This window comes from Pristiophorus japonicus, chromosome 16, assembly GCF_044704955.1.
Source record: "Pristiophorus japonicus isolate sPriJap1 chromosome 16, sPriJap1.hap1, whole genome shotgun sequence".
Taxonomy (NCBI): domain Eukaryota; kingdom Metazoa; phylum Chordata; class Chondrichthyes; family Pristiophoridae; genus Pristiophorus; species Pristiophorus japonicus.
Genome location: NC_091992.1, coordinates 132,570,336 through 132,587,755, shown reverse-complemented (window position 1 = coordinate 132,587,755; position 17,420 = coordinate 132,570,336). Strand labels below are relative to the sequence as shown.

General features: G+C 42.4%; 1 protein-coding gene across 5 annotated transcripts in view; it reads right to left on the bottom strand.

The window, feature by feature from the left end:
- tex2 (testis expressed 2) overlaps nt 1-17,420 on the bottom strand; it is a 194,621-nt gene that overhangs the window by 45,101 nt on the left and 132,100 nt on the right. For all 5 annotated transcript variants that reach the window (XM_070857901.1, XM_070857905.1, XM_070857902.1 and 2 more), the window contains exons 5-6: nt 13,597-13,841; nt 12,660-12,806 (exon numbers count right to left, since the gene is read on the bottom strand). In XM_070857901.1, coding sequence (XP_070714002.1) covers nt 12,660-12,806; nt 13,597-13,841 — 392 coding nt within the window. The remainder of the gene's footprint in view (nt 1-12,659; nt 12,807-13,596; nt 13,842-17,420) is intronic.

The following is a 17,420-nucleotide window of genomic DNA, read 5'->3' as shown; positions in this document are numbered from 1 at the left end:
CATTAAAACTGATTCATCTTCCATTAACACAACGTAGGAACAACTGCAAAGAATAAACATGTCCATGCGCAACAGTGGTCGCAGAGCCTTCACGCATCAGTAATTGAAGCGTTCATGGATGAGCTGCTGGCGCAAGGCTTGAGCAATCGTTAAAGGAGCACGATGGACGGCCTTCCTCCGACCTCGTGCTCCGGCATCAGTAACTTGCATGCTTTCCTGATCGTCGTCATCAGCCACATCCTCCTCTTCCGTCATACTATCAGGCACTGGACCCTCAGGTGGGTCTTCTGGTTCCACTACCAGCTCCTGCTGCCTCATGATGGCCAAGTTATGGAGCATGCAGCACACAACAGTGAAGTGACCAACAATCTGAGGAGAGTATTCTAAGTGGCCTCCGGAATGGTCCAGGCATCGGAAACGCTGTTTCAATATGCCAATGGTCCTCTCGATGATGTTGCGCGTCGCAATGTGCGCCATGTTGTATTGACAGTCAGCTTCTGTCCGTGTCACGTGTAGGGGCGTCATGAGCCAGGTGGTCAGGCCGTATCCTTTGTCTCCCAGTAGCCAGCTCTGCCCTTCTGGCTGCTGCTCAAACATGTCAGATATAACGCTGTTGCGTAGGATGAACACATCATGGGTGCTGCCAGGGTATCTCGTACCGATTGACATGATGCGCTGCTTGTTGTCACACACGAGCTGCACATTGATGGAGTGGAAACCTTTTCTATTCCTGTACTGCTCGGAATCCTCCACAGGTGCTCGCAAGGCTATGTGGGTACAATCAATGCAGCCCTGTACCTTTGGGAAGCTGGCAATCCTGAAGAAGCCCACAGCCCTCTCATGGATCGCTTGTGCGGTCATTGGGAAATTGATGAAGTCATTCCTCCGCGCATACAGTGCAGCCGTGACCTGGTAAACGCAGGCATGTATTTCATGTTGAGATGGCGCACACATCTCCAGTTGTAGCCTGAAACGATCCCGAGGCATAGAAAGAAAGTGCAGCTGTTATCTTCACTTTAACAGACAAGGCAGTTGACGTTCTGCTTCTGGGCTGCAAATCTGCTCAGCATATCACAGATCTCAGCGACAACTTCTCTGCGGAAACGCAGCCTTTTGACACAATCAGCCTCGCTCATGTCTAGGTACGAGCGCCTGGCTCGATATTGTCGACATGGGTAAGGTCTCCTGCCCATCACCCTGCGGGCTATGACGTTCCTGGTGCGGTGAGCTCGAATCAATTCTCTTCTATGCAGTGAATTGATGGCGAACCATTGCATAATCCGTGGTGTTGACAATGCAGCCCCCATTCTGCAAATTTAAATTTCAAACTGGCTATCTGGCTGCCTCGCCCTGTCTGTCCCTGGCCTAATGGCCTCAGTCTCCCTCGCAGCTCGAAGGCTGCTTGCTTGCTATGTCTTCGGCTGCCGTCGAGCCACTGACGCCGCCTGTCTCCAACATAGGTGGTCTGCCTGAAGCACCGCAGCTCGAAGGCTGCTGCTGCTTCACACAGGTAGGAATATTCAATATTTTGTCTTTGCTTTGTTTATAATTTTTTATTCAGGATGGCTCTTTATTTGTATAAGACTGTTGAATGCTTGTAGAATTTAATTACTTCCCCCCCTCCCCCCGTTCCCTACGCCTGATTTGTAAAGTGTAGGCAAGGTTTTTCTGAGCGTACAAAAATTTACACTTACTCCATTCTAAGTTAGATTGGATTAAGTTTTCACTGCCTAAACTTTCAAAACAGGCGTAAGTGGCCGGACACGCCCCCTTTTGAAAAAAAAAAATCTGTTCCAAACTGAAACTGTTCTAACTGACCAGAACTGGAGCAAACTAAATGCCGAGAATTGCAATTTCATACTCCATTCTAAACCAGTTGCTCCAAAAAAATAGGAGCAACTCAGGTCGAAACTTGACCCCATTAATCCGATCCAGGGTTTCCTGTTTGCTAATAAGATATCCATAGTCCATACCATTAGCCTCCAAACAAAAGAAATTCAGGAATGCAATGAAAGGACAGAGTGGAGGTGACTTCATTCTGCCTCTGGTCTGTACTACAGCTAAGCTGGGAGTATCTGATGCTGAAATGCAAAACCACAAGTGAAAAATATTTCCATTCTCCAGCACTGCTCTTGCTCACTTTGCCTTTGCATTTAATGCCTGAAAAATAGGATATATATATATACACACTTACATGTTTGAAAGTATTAAAACAGGCTTGTATCTAATTATTGTTTCCTCCTCTTTAAGCAACACCACTATGCCCATTCTTTTTGACTTCAAAAACATTTTTGTTTAGACACCAAAAAATATTTCAACAGCCCGTTTCTTTATCGTCAGCTCCACTTCCCCGCCCACTCCCCATAACCCCTTATCCCCTTATCGTTTAAGAAACTGTCTATTTCTGTCTTAAATTTATTCAATGTCCCAGCTTCCACAGCTCTCTGAGGCAGCGAATTCCACAGATTTACAACCCTAAGAAATTCCTCCTCATCTCAGTTTTAAATGGACGACCCCTTACTCTAAGATCATGCCCTCTAGTTCTAGTCTTCCCCACCAGTGGAAACATCCGCTCTGCATCCACCTTGTCAAGCCCCCTCAATCTTATACGTTGCGATAAGATCATCTCTCATTCCTCTGAATTCCAATGAATAGAGGCCCAACCTACTCAACCTTTCCTCATAAATTAACTCCCTCATCTCTGGAATCAACCAAGTGAACCTTCTCTGAACTGCCTCCAAAGCAAGAATATATTTTCATAAATATGGAAAACAAAATTGCATGCAGTATTTCAGATGTGGCCTCACCAATATCTTATATAGCTGTAGCAAGATTTGCCTGCTTTTATACTCCATTCCCTTTGCAATAAAGGCCAAGATACCATTGGCCTTCCTGATCACTTGCTGTATCTGCATACTACCCTTTTGTGTTCTGACGGGACTGGACAGGGCTAGATGCGGGAAGAATGTTCCCGATGTTGGTGAAGTCCAGAACCAGAGGACACAGTCTTAGGATAAGGGGTAGGCCATTTAGGACTGAGATGAGGAGAAACCTCTTCACTCAGAAAGTTGTTAACCTGTGGAATTCCCTACCACAAAAAGTTGTTGATGCCAGTTCATTGGATATATTCAAGAGGGAGTTCGATATGGCCCTTACAGTTAAGGGGATCAAGTGGTATGGAGAGAAAGCAGGAAAGAGGTACTGAGGGAATGATCAGCCATGATCTTATTGAATGGTGGTGCAGGCTCGAAGGGCCTACTCCTGCATCTATTTTCTATGTTTCTATGTTTCATGCACAAGTACCCCCAGGTCCCCGCTGTACTGCGGCACTTTGCAATCTTTCTCCATTTAAATAATAACTTGCTCTTTTGATTTTTTCTGCCAAAGTACATGACCTCACTTTCCAACATTATATTCCATCTGCCAAATTTTTGCCCACTCACTTAGCCTGTCCATGTCCTTTTGCAGATTTTGTGTGTCCTCCTCACACATTCTTTTCCTCTTATCTTTGTATCGTCAGCAAACTTGGCTACGTTACACTCAGTCCCTTCTTCCAAGTCGTTAATATAGATTGTAAATAGTTGGGGTCCCTGCACTGATCCCTGCGGCACCCCACTAGTTACTGATTGCCAACCCGAGAATGAACCATTTATCCCGACTCTCTTTTCTCTGTTAGTTGGCCAATCCTCTATCCATACTAATATATTACCCCCAACCCTGTGAACTTTTATCTTGTGCAGTAACCTTTTATGTGGCACCTTGTCAAATGCCTTCTGGAAGTCCAAATACACCACATGCCAGCAGCAGCAGCAACCGACATACCTAAAAATGAGGTTCCAACCTGGGGAAGCTGCAACACAGGACTACATGCATGTTAAGCAGCGGAAGCAGCATGCTATAAACAGAACAAAGAGATATCACAATCAATAGATCAGATCAAAGCTCTGCAGTCCTGCCACATTCAGTCATGAATGATCATAGAATTATAGATATTTACAGCACAGAAGGAGGCCATTTCGGCCCATCGTGTCCACGCTGGCCGACTAACAGCTATCCAGCCTAATCCCACTTTTCAACCTTTGGCCCGTAGCCCTATAGGTCATGGCACTTTAAGTGCATATCCAAGTATTTTTTAAATGCGGTGAGGGTTTCTGCCTCTACCACCCTTTCAGGCAGAGAGTTCCAGAGCCCCATCACCCTCTAGTTGAAGAAATTTCCCCTCCTATCTCCTCTACACCTCCCCCTAATTACTTGAAATCTATGCCCCCTGGTTGTTGACCCCGCTGCCAAGGAAAACAGGTCCTTCCTATCCACTATTGAGGCTCCTCATAATTTTATACACCTCAATCAGGTCTCCCCTCAGCCTCCTCTGTTCCAAAGAAAACAGACACAGCATCTCCAATCTTCCCTCATAGCCAAAATTTCTCGAGTCCAGGCAACATTCTTGTAAATCTCCTCTGCACCTTCTCCTGTAATGTGATCAGAACTGCACACAGTACTCCAGCTGCAGCCTAACCAGTGTTTTACATAGTTCAAGCACAACCTCTTGCTCTTGTATTCCATACCTCAACTAATAAAGACAAGTATTCCATATGCCTTCTTAGCCATCTTATCTACCTGGCCTGATACAATGATGGTGGACAATTAAACAATTAATAGAAGGAGGAGGAAGCTCCAAGAATAGCCCCATCCTCAATGATGAGAGCCGAGCACCCAAGTGCAAAAGACAAGGCTTCATGAAGCGTTTGCAACCATCTTCAGCCAGAAGTGTGGAGCGGATGATCCATATCAGCCTCCTCTTGAGGTCCCCACCATCACAGAAGCCAGTCCATTTCGATTCACTCCACGTGATATCAAGCAGCAGCTGAGTGTACTGGATATATCAAAGGCTATGGGCCCTGACAACATCCCGGCTGTCGTGCTGAAGACGTGCTCCAGAACTAGCTGCTCTAGCCAAGCTGTTCTAGTACAGCTACAACACTGGCCTCTACTAGACAATGTGGAAAACAGCCCAGATATGTCCTGTCCACAAAAAGCAGGACAAATCAAATCTGGCCAATTATCACCCCATCAGTCTACTCTCAATCAGCAGCAAAGTGATCAAGCACTTACTCATCAATAACATACTCACCGATGGTCAGTTTGGGTTTTGCCAGAACCGCTCGGTTCCAGACCTCATTACAACCTTGATCCAAACAGGGACAAAAGAGCTGAAGTCCAGAGGTGAGGCAAGAGTGACTGCCCTTGACATCAAGGCAGCATTTGACAGAGTGTGGCATCAAGAAGCCCTAGTAAAACTGGTCAATGGGAATCAGGGGTAAAACTCTCCACTATCTCGAGTCATACTTACCACAAAGGAAGATGGATGTGGTTGTTGGAGGTCAATCATCCCATCTCCAGGATATCGCTGCAGTAGTTCCTCAGGACAGTCTCCTAGGCCCAAACATCTTCAGCTGCTTCATCAATGATCTTTCCCTCCATCATAAGGTCAGAAGTGGGGATGTTCACTGATGATTACACAGTGCTCAGTTCCATTCGCAACGCCTCAGATAATGGAGCAGTCGACGCCTGCATGCAACAAGACCTGGACAACATTCAGGCTTAGGCTGCTAAGTGGCAAGTAACATTCGCGCCACACAAGTGCCAGGCAATGACCATCTCCAACAAGTGAGCATCGAACCACCTCCCCTTGATATTCAATGGCATTACCATCACCGAAGCCCAACCATCAACATTCTGGGGGTCACCATTGACCAGAAACTTAACTGGACCAGCCACAAATACTGTGGCTACAAGAGGTGGTCAGAAGCTGGGTATTCTGTGGTAAGTATCTCACCTTCTGACTCCCCAAAGTCTTTCCACCATCTACAAAGCACAAGTGAGGAGTGCGATGGAATACTCTCCACTTGCCTGGATGATTGCAGCTCCAACATCACAAGAAGCTCAATACCATCCAGGACAAAGTAGCATGCTTGATTGACATCCCATCCACCACCTTTAACATTCACTCCCTCCACCACCAGTGCACCATGGCTGCAGTGTGTACCGTGTACAAGATGCACTGCAACAACTCGCCACAGCTTCTTCGGCAGCACCTCCCAAACCCATGACCTCTACCCCGTAGAAGAACAAGAGCATCAGGCACAGGGGAGCTCCATCACCTGCAAGTTCCCTTCCAAGTTACAGACCATCCTGACTTGGAAATATATCACCTTTCCTTCATCGTCGCTGGGTCAAAATCGTGGAACTCCCTCCCTAACAGCACTGTGGGAGTACCTTCACGACAAGGACTTAGCAGTTCAAGAAGGTGGCTCACCACCACCACAACCTTAACTGATAAAGGATTAAGGGGTTATGGGGAGCGGGCAGGGAAGTGGAGCTGAGTCCATGATCGGATCAGCCATGATCGTATTAAAAGGCGAAGCAGGCTCGAGGGTCCGAATGGCCTATATCTGCTCCTACTCCTTATATTATGTTCTCAAGGGCAATAAATGTCAACCTTGCTAGCAACGCCCACATCCCGGAACAAATTTTTAAAAAAGTACCCCAACTTCCCACTCTTCCATATGGCTGAATGCTCAGTATCTCGGCAAGATACTGTCATAGCAAAGCTTTTGGAGGGACAGGGCAACTTCCCGATTTCTGTGTTTAACTGCACAGGTGCGGTCGCTGGAAGTTGCTGTCTGATTTACTCTAATCATGGTGGGTGCCGATTACCTCACCATTATTTTTATTGAAGAATCCAATCCATTATATTTAATGAAAAATAAAAGGTTAATTTCATAACTGTGTCATGCACTTAATAAATTATTACACATCATGCTTAAGCTCCCATTGATTGATGATGGGAGAAGGAAGAATTAATTCTCAATCCTTACACATACCAGCCAACTTCAGTCCCAAAACTACCTTTATGAATCATTTGGCCTTTTATGTCAAGCCCATTTTGTTTCCCCAACAATGTGTCGTAATCATAACCTTGAAAATGTATTCCCTGCTGCACACCAATGTGATAAATAGTTTTAATAACAACCACACTTATGATCTATGAGCAAGACTGTAAATTTAATGAAATTCTGAATACATTCTGCTACAAATTCACATCAACTCGGAAGTGGACTAATACTGCTCAGACTAAATTTGGTTATAGCCAGAGGGGAAATTGTAAATGACATTCAAAATACATATTCTAGCAGAAGCAGGTAATTATGAGAGTACTTAGGCGGCTGTTGTGGAAAGTAGCAATATCACACTAGTTCATAGGAGAGGGGACTGGAGGTTGGAATTAAAAACCTCTCTCTCTTAGGCGGTCCCTCGTATAGAGGATGACTTGCTTCCACACCAAAGAGGGATGAGCTCACAGGTGTTTTGTATCAGTCTTTACGGTAGAGGACACTAAAAATATCCCAAGTGGATAGTCAAGGGGCTAATTGGGGGTGGGGGGGGGGGTGGGGAGGAACTTAACACAATCACAAAGGAGGTGATACTCAGTAAGATAATGGGACTAAAGGCAGATAAATCCCCTGGACCTGATGGCTTGCATCCTAGGGTCTTAAGAGAAGTAGCGAAATTGATTGTAATTTACCAAAATTCCCTGGATTCAGGGGAGGTCCCAGCAGATTGGAAAACTGAAAATATAATGCCCCTATTTAAAAAAGGAGGCAGATAAAAAGCAGGAAACAATAGACCAGTTAGCCTAACATCCGTGGTTGGGAAAATGTTGGAGTCCATTATTAAAGAAGGACATTTGGAAAAGCATAATTCAGTCAGGCAGAGTCAGCATGGATTTATGAAGGGGAAGTCATGTTTGACAAATTTGCTGGAGTTCTTTGAGGATAACAGGGTGGATAAAGGGGAACCAGTGGATGTGGTATATTTGGACTTACAGAAGGCATTTGACAAGGTGCCACATAAAAGATTACTGCACAAGATAAAAGTTCACGGGGTTGGGGGCAATATATTAGTATGGATAGAGGATTGGTTAGCTAACAGAAAACAGAGAGTCGGGATAAATTGTTCATTCTCGGATTGGCAACCAATAACTAGTGGGGTGCCGCAAGGATCAGTGCTGGGACCCCAACTATTTACAATCTATATTAACGACTTGGATGAAGGGACCGAGTGTAACGTAGCCAAGTTTGCTGACGATACAAAGATGGGAGGAAAAGCACTGTGAGGAGGACACAAAAAACCTTCAAAAGGACATAGATAGGCTAAGCGAGTGGGTAAAAATTTGGCAAATGGAGTATATGTTGGAAAGTGAGAGGTTATGCACTTTGGCAGAAAAAAAAAATCAAAGAGCAAGTTATTATTTAAATGGAGAAAAATTGCAAAGTGCTGCAGTACAGTGGGACGTGGGGTCCTGGTGCATGAAACGCAAAAGGTTAGCATGCAGGTACACAGCAAGTGATCAATGGAATCTTGACCTTTATTGCAAAGGGGTTGGAGTATAAAAGCAGGGAAGTCTTGCTACAGTTATACGAGGTATTGGTGAGGCCACACCTGGAATACTGTGCACAGTTTTGGTTTCCATATTTAAGAAAGGATATACTTGCCTTGGAGGCAGTTCAGAGAAGGTTCACTAGGTTGATTCCGGAGATGAGGGGGCTGACTTATGAGGAAAGGTTGAGTAGGTTGGGCCTCTACTCATTGGAATTCAGAAGAATGAGAGGTGATCTTATCGAAACATATAAGATTATGAGGGGGCTTGACAAGGTGGATGCAGAGAGGATGTTTCTACTGATATGGGAGACTAGAACTAGGGAAGTCACATTTGACAAATTTGCTGGAGTTCTTTGAGGATGTAACGAACAGGGTGGATAAAGAAAGGGGAACCAGTGGATGTGGTGTATTTGGACTTCCAGAAAACAATTAACAAGGTGCCACATAAAAGGTTACTGCACAAGATAAAAGTTCACGGGGTTGGGGGCAATATATTAGCATGGATAGAGGATTGGCTAACTAACAGAAAACAGAGAGTCGGGATAAATTGTTCATTCTCGGGTTGGCAATCAGTAACTAGTGGGGTGTGGAATTCGCTGCCTCAGAGAGCTGTGGAAGCTGGGTCACTGAATAAATTTAAGACAGAGATAGACAGTTTCTTAACCGATAAGGGAATAAACAGTTATGGGTAGTGGGCAGGGAAGTGGACCTGAGTCCATGATCGGATGAGCCATGATCGTATTAAATGGCGGAGCAGGCTTGAGGGGCCATATGGCCTGCTCCTGCTTTTTATGTTCTTATAAATCTGAGGTATTACATTTTCGTAAGAAGAAGAGGCCACGAATCAAGGTGGGATAGGGGAACAAAGGGATCTCGGAGTACAAATACATAAATCACTAAAGTTGCGACACAGGTTAGCAAGGCTGTTAAAAAAGCAAACGAAGCACCAAGGTTTATTTCTAGAGGTATAGAATTGAAAACAAGGAAGTTATGCTAAACCTGGATCGAACCTTGATTAGGCCACCATATTATAAAAAGGATATAAGAGGCACTTGAGAGGGTGCAGAGAAAATTTACAAGGATACCACCAGAAATTCGAGGGTATACACATCAGGACAGGATGAACAGGCTGGGTCTCTTTTCTCTTGAAAAAAGGCTGAGGGGTGACCTAATAGAGGTCTTCAAAATTATGAATGGTTTTGATAGAGTGGATAGAGATAGAATGTTTCCACTTGTGGGGAAGAGCATAACCAGAAGCCATCAATTTTAGATAATCACCAAGAAATCCAATAGAAAATTCAGAAGAAACATCTTTACCCAAAGAGTGGTGAGAATGTGGAACTCACTACCACAGGGAGTGACTGAAGTGAATAATGTAGATGCATTTAAGGGAAGGGAGAAGGGAATAGAGGGTTATGCTGATAGATTTAGATGAGGAAAGACGGGAGGAGGCTCGATTGGAGCGTAAATGGCGGCATGGACTGGTTGTGGCGAATGGCCTATTTCTGTGCTGTATATCCTATGTAATCGTATGATCGCAGAGATAAGTTAAATTCTGAACCTGGCAAGGCAAAGAGCTTCAAGATTTTTGTTTACATCCTATTAAATTAAGATTTGTTTCCTAATTGATAAAGTAGTCTTTTAGACTGCATCTATCTAATTAAAAGTTCAGTGCTGGTCAGCATCAATTTATATAAGTTACACAGACTTACTGGTTTAATTTTTTTTAAACTATAAATTTCACTCCCTCATGTATTTGGCTACATCTGTCGCAGCATTTAAAAGAGTAATTTATCATCTGAAGTGCTTTGAAAAGTTTTGACATGAAAAATACTTCAAAAATAAATGGATTACGTACATTAACCATCTGAGCAGAATGGGAAAGTGTCAGTTGAGAAGGGCATCTGAATTTACTGCCTCTCCGATGGAGTTGAAGCATTTGCAGCAGTGTTATCAAGCCACCCTTAATGTGTCATTTTTTTCCCATAAAGAAAATTTAAACTCAATAGTTTTAGATTTGAGAACACAATATTACAATGTTTCGTTCCACTTCATCTACACAGAAAAGATGTTTCAAAATTAGTATCTTCCACTCACCATTTAAGGCTTTGGAAATATTCACATACTTTTGCCATCTGACAGGATACTGTCAGTTTTTTCTACTATTAGTTAAATGCACATGAATCTATTATAAACCTCATTGCGAGAACTTTTTAAAAAAATAAACCAAAATCATAACAGGTATTTAATTCCATTCTCTTCCCTGGCTTCTTGCTCAGGCTAAATCCGAGAGTGCACAACCTTAGTGTCTTGCTTCATCAAGTTGAGCTTCAAACTCCACATCCTAGCCACTCAGGCTGCTGGTTTGAATTTCTAGCGCCTGCATTCATCCTTACTGCTCCCTCCCACTGCTGAAATCCTTATTCAGTCTTTCATCATCTCTAGGTTTGATTACTTTTTTCACATGAAGGGTAGTTGAAATCTGAAATTCTCCCCCAAAAGACAGTGATTCAGGAACAATTGGAGCTTTCAAGACAGAGATGGATAGATTTTTGTTAGGTAAAGGCATCAAGGGATATGGAGCAACAGGTCAATGGAGTTCAGGTACAGATCAGCCATGATCTAATTGAATTGGAGTCTACCAAAGAATCTTTAAGCTACTGTTTTTTTGTGGATCAATAAAGTGATACTTAGGAACACCTGAAATGCTCAGAGGGGCAAGTACTTACCCAGTGTTTCAATCTCTTGAAACTTGCGAACAAGGTCTTCCTGTCTCTTCAAAAAAAACTAAATGGTTAATGCTTGAAATCTTAAATTTCCCGCACATTTAAAAAAAAATACTGGCAAAATAGCACGGGTGCCATTTAAAAAGGGGAATCAGCATTCATTTCACGTGACTGAGTTCATAAAGCACAAGAGGTGTTAGCATATTTGATAACTTTTCAAACTGCTGATCTTATTGTTGAAGAATTAAAGCACTTGGTTAATTTAAGGACGCGTTTATTTGTACTGCCAAAATGGCCGCCATGCTCCACCCTTTGTTTTTGATTGATCCCCTTGGAGGATAAGCCACACCCTGACGTTTCACAGGAATGTGTAACTGAAACCGCCCATCCCAAGGTCTCACTGACTTTGCAAATTATAACTCGATCCACTTTGACTTCCTGAAGCAACAGAGGACAGAGCTCCCCAGAAAACAACAAGGGCCAGTCAAAGTGCCTTACCCCAGTCCAAGTACATCCCTCCCCCGGCCAAAGTGCCTTACCCCGGTCCAAATACATCCCTCCCCCAGCCAAAGTGCCTTACCCCAGTCCAAGTACAATGGTTAGTCCCTTAATTTAACCCATTCACCGGTCTTGCAAGTTACTATCATTGCAATTCATTTTTAATAATTTACCTATTCATACACCCCGACAAATATCCACAAATAGCACAACCTCATCATATTAACGCAATCCAGACACAGCATAGTTAGTAGTGTGAAAATGTGGTAGCTCTGCAGGTGCAAGTTCAATTTTTGAATGTTGGGGACTAATGGATCTGCGCTCTCGCATCCAGGGAGCAGTCCTGAAAACAGGCTCCCAAGACTCATGATATTCAAACAACTGATCCCAATGATATTACCTGGTCAACAAAATAACACAGCAACAAAAAAAGGAGTGTTGCCACTTTCAGGAAGATAAGTCATTGGAGCTGGGAATACTTCAGTAAATCAAGAGTTTCAGTAGGCCAAAGTCTGGTACAGTACAATGAGGCCCCACTATATATTTTACAATAACCACCCCCATCCACCCCACCTTTTCTGACTCGCCTTCTCTCAAACAGGACCACTCCTTGCTGGTATTTACATCATTAGTGTAACTTTCCATTAACATTAAGCAGTTCAAAAGATGTGTGTGTGGAACCAGGAGCTGATTAATAAATATTTATTATACCATCACGGTCAAATAGCTCAAGACACACTGTCTAAACTCACATTGATGATACTTACTTTGGGGCGGCCACTGCAAAAAAGCATTCTTAAATTAGATTTTTTTTAAAGACATCCAAGGCGCAGAATATGTCAATCAAATAAAGACTTGTAAAAAAAAATACAAACTTTTCCAATTTTTAAAATTATGCATAAACAAAATCCAATCAAACATTTGTGCCATGGAAAATGATAGTTATACAGGTAAACTTCGATCTAGATGGATTGTAACAGGTTGAGCACATACCCTAATCTTGCTGAGTTTCATCTGGATCTTTCGAGACACCAAGTTAGACCAGTATTTTTCACCCAAGAAGTCCCAGAAGATTCTCCCAAGCAATGCATTGACCCAAGCCACTCGTTGTTCTGTGTCCTCGATTTGACTGTTTGGCAACTGACATGCAAAGAAAATATACAGGACTATGAAATAATTCATAAAATGTTAACAATCCATATGTACTGTACTGTAACACCAGGAATATTAAATCTGTTAGGATGACAACATGGCTAATTTTTTTGCAAAATTTTATCAAAATTGCAACAGGATTTAGGAACAACTTTCATTTTTTCCAAAAAGATTACGTAAAGTATTTTGATATCTAGTATTTGAGGTGGAATTATTCAAGAGCCAAAAATGCACACACAAGCTTATCTGAAGATAAGTCTAATACTATACAGCTGGACTCCCAACTAGAAGACCAGAGTAAAATCCAAATCTTAGTGCTGGCTGTGTCATTTTGAGAGGGAAAGTCATAGTGTGGTGGCGAGGGGGGATAAAAGAAAGACAAAGTATCTTCCCATCCTACACACTCGCTACCACAGGGAGTGGTTGAAGCGAATTGTATAGATGCATTTAAGGGGCGGCTAGATAAGCATATGAGAGAGAAGGGAATAGAGGGTTATGCTGACAGATTTAGATGAGGAAAGACAGGAGGAGGCTCGAGTGGAGCATAAACACCTGCAAAAACTGGTTGGGCCGAATGACTTGTTTCTGAACCATCCTACATAACACGTAGCCTTCTTGGAGTCAACCAAGTAACATTGACAGCATTCATGGGATATTTGCAGGCTCAACTGTCCTGCCTTAAAGTTGTATCACAATAGTGTTCTTTTTAAAAAAAAATAAAACAGGGATACTGTGGATTGGAAGTATCAAAAAGCAGAAACAATTTATTTTTTCTTACCTTATTAGCAGTGGGGCTACTTTCTGCACTGTGGACAGGACTTAAGTTAGGACTGGAGATTCCTTCAGGAATATACTTTGCCATGTACACAGTGTAGTCTAGAAGCATTTTCTGGCGCACGCCAGATATAAGATCTTTCTGTTTGGATTGTGACATGATTTCTTCAACACTTCCCTTACTGCTGTTACGACTATGTGTCAGCATTCCTGACTGGCTATTGTTCCTACTGTGTGATGGCACAAACCCTAAAATAAAGCACAATCAATTAGTCATGTGAACAGTTGAATTACTCAAAATTCCTCAACAGTTTTATGTCCAGTATCAAAAAGTTGCAATTCTAATACATTCTGGACAGAATTTGATTTTGGTAATGATCATTTAGATTGTGCGCTTTTTTTGCACAACTTTATTAAACTAAAGATTCAACAGGTCCAGTCTTGGAAATAAAATGAACATGGTCATTATCAATGTTCCTGATGTAAATGGAATATCTCAGCTTCTTTGCCATTTCGTAACTGCTAACCACCTCCAGCCTTAAACCCTCCAAGAACTCTACATTCCTTCATCTCTGGTCTTGTAGGCATTTCCCCACTCCCTTCACCCCACCTTTGGCAGCTATGTCTTAAGCTGACCAGGCCCTCAGTTCTAGAATTCCCTCCTTAAAACTCTGCCTCTCCATCTCCCCATCACTTCCTTTCACACTCCTCTTAAAACCTATCTTTTTGATCAAGCTTTTAGTCACTCCATCGAATATCTACTTCTTTGGCTCTATACCAATTATTGTTGTTTGATTACACTCCTGTGAAATGCCTTGGAACATTTTCCTATGGTTAAAGGGGTTATTGTTGTAGCTATTCAATTAGTTCATGATGTTGTAACTTGTTCACGTATAATACAATACCATTTCTAATTATAGATCTCCCCCCCTGACCCATAAATTGAGAGAAAAATGTTGTAGAGGTGTATAAAATGCCTCCATTTCTGACTTTTGAAACTATCAATTGTTATTTTTGCAATGGCTACAAAGCAGCCATGAAGCTGATTGGGGGATAAATATTGTTACGCTGATTGGGGAATAAATATTGGGCAGGACACCAAGTGTATATATACCCATATTATTGGGATTTATTATACTCCAAGATTTACAGTACTTAACAAAATGAGCAAGGGAAAATATGACAAGCTTGTTCCATGTGATGCCTATGGGAGTATCCAAACATATTGCTGTGCATTAGTTGGTGCATATGCTCTGCTATTAACTCTACAACATTTATTTTTAGACCCCCCCCGCCCCCGTTTCTTCTCACCAACTTCTTCCTGCCAGAAGACAGTCCAGTATGGCAACAGAGCCACAACTGAGCATAGAAGTGTGAATTCCAATGCAATGAAGTTAGAGACTTTGGAAAGGTTCCAAAAATAAAACTGGAGCGCATTCCACAAGAAACTTGATGAACAGGATTGTCCAGCAGCTTTTCCAGAGTTGAAGGATAGCTTGCTGTGGCTCAAGTAGCAAAGAGGAGTTGAGACCGAATCAAAAGTTAAAAGCTGAGTTACCATCCTATATATTTAAAAGGAAGATGTTACCTACAGTAACATTTCAAACGGGCACTCATGAGAGAGTGCATCCTGTGATAGATGCGCGAGGCCTTGATTGTGGATTGAATCAGGACTGTGTGGGCTTTTAAACTAGTTATGCTACTTAATACAAAGTATTGTGAAGAAGAATGAAAATTCTGTTTTTTCTGCCTCTACTGTTAAGCTCCACTTTTTGACATTTTCTGTTCTACATCAGTAAATAAAATGTTACATACTTGGAGTTATGCCAGTTTCACACTGCATTTTAAACAGTTTCATTAGGGTTGATTCATTCCTAAGCCTCTTGCAAATGGGTATTAAAAAGAAAAAAAGGACTTGTATTTATATAGCACCTTTCACAACCACTGGACAGCTCAAAGCGTTTTACAGCCAATAAAGTACTTTTGGAGTATAGTCAGTCACTGTTGTAATGTGGGAAACACAGCAACCAGTTTGCGCACAGCAAGGCTCCCACAAACAGCACTGTGATAGCAACCAGATAATCTGTTTTTGTCACGCTGATTGGGGGATAAATATTGGGCAGGACACCAAGTGTATATATACCCATATTATTGGGATTTATTATACTCCAAGATTTACAGTACTTAACAAAATGAGCAAGGGAAAATATGACAAGCTTGTTCCATGTGATGCCTATGGGAGTATCCAAACATATTGCTGTGCATTAGTTGGTGCATATGCTCTGCTATTAACAACTCTACAACATTTATTTTTAGACCCCCCCCTTTTCTTCTCACCAACTTCTTCCTGCCATTTTTTTCCTCTCTTCTTCTAAAGACATTGACTTGGTTGCAGTGTTGTTCCACTGTGATCAGTTGCTCATGGTACATTGTCCAAGTGACTATCAATGTTTACACATGAATAATAGTGTAGGTAGGTCATTCAGCCCTAGGGACAATGCTGTCCTCATCTAATATCCACACACATGCACTTCTGGCAGGATTCACTGGACAGCAATGATTGCCCCCCGATTGATTTTCCCCTCCATAATCCCAGGATGCTAGATACAATTATAGTACCATTATCACCTAACCCACCACAGACTGAAGCTGGAATCTTTGGTTCTTTACACCAGCTACTCACTAGATAAGCTTGCTCAGTCATCAGGAAAGAACTAAAATTTGTATTTAACCAACTAACAAGGTACTGATGGCTTGCATCCTCGGGTCTTGAGAAGTAGGGGCAGGGATTGTGGGTGCATTGGTTGTAATTTACCAAAATTCCCTGGATTCTGGGGAGGTCCCAGCAGATTGGAAACTGCAAATGTAACACCCCTATTTAAAAAAGGAGGCAGACAAAAAGCAGGAAACTATAGACCAGTTAGCCTAACATCTGTGGTTGGGAAAATGTTGGAGTCCATTATTAAAGAAACAGTAGCAGGACATTTGGAAAAGCAAAATTCGGTCAGGCAGAGTCGGCATGGATTTATGAAGGGGAAGTCATGTTTGACAAATTTGCTGGAGTTCTTTCAGGATGTAACAAACAGGGTGGATAAAGGGGAACCAGGGGATGTGGTGTGGACTTCCAGAAGGCATTTGACAAGGTGCCACATAAAAGGTTACTGCACAAGATAAACGTTCATGGGGTTGGGGTAATATTAGCATGGATAGAGGATTGGCTAACGAACAGAAAACAGAGAGTCAGGATAAATGGTTCATTCTCGGTTGGCAATCAGTAACTAATGGGGTGCTGCAAGGATCAGTGCTGGGCTACCAACTATTTACAATCTATATTAACGACTTGGAAGAAGGGACTGTGTAAAGTAGTCAAATTTGCTGACGATACAAAGATGGGAGGAAAAGCAATGTGTGAGGAGGACACAAAAAAATCTGCAAAAGGACAGACAGGCTAAGTGAGTGGGGAAAAATTTACCAGATGGAGTATAATGTTGGAAAGTGTGAGGTCATGCACTTTGGCAGAAAAAAAATCAAAGCGCAAGTTATTATTTAAATGGAGAAAGATTGCAAAGTGCCGCAGTACAGCGGGATCTGGGGGTACTTGTGCATGAAACACAAAAGGATAGTATGCAGGTACAGTAAGTGATCAGGAAGGCCAATGGTATCTTGGCCTTTATTGCAAATGAGATGGAGTATAAAAGCAAGGAAGTCTTACTACAGCTATATAAGGTATTGGTGAGGCCACACCTGGAATACTGCATGCAGTTTTGGTTTCCATATTTACAAAAGGATATACTTGCTTTGGAGGCAGTTCATAGAAGGTTCACTAGG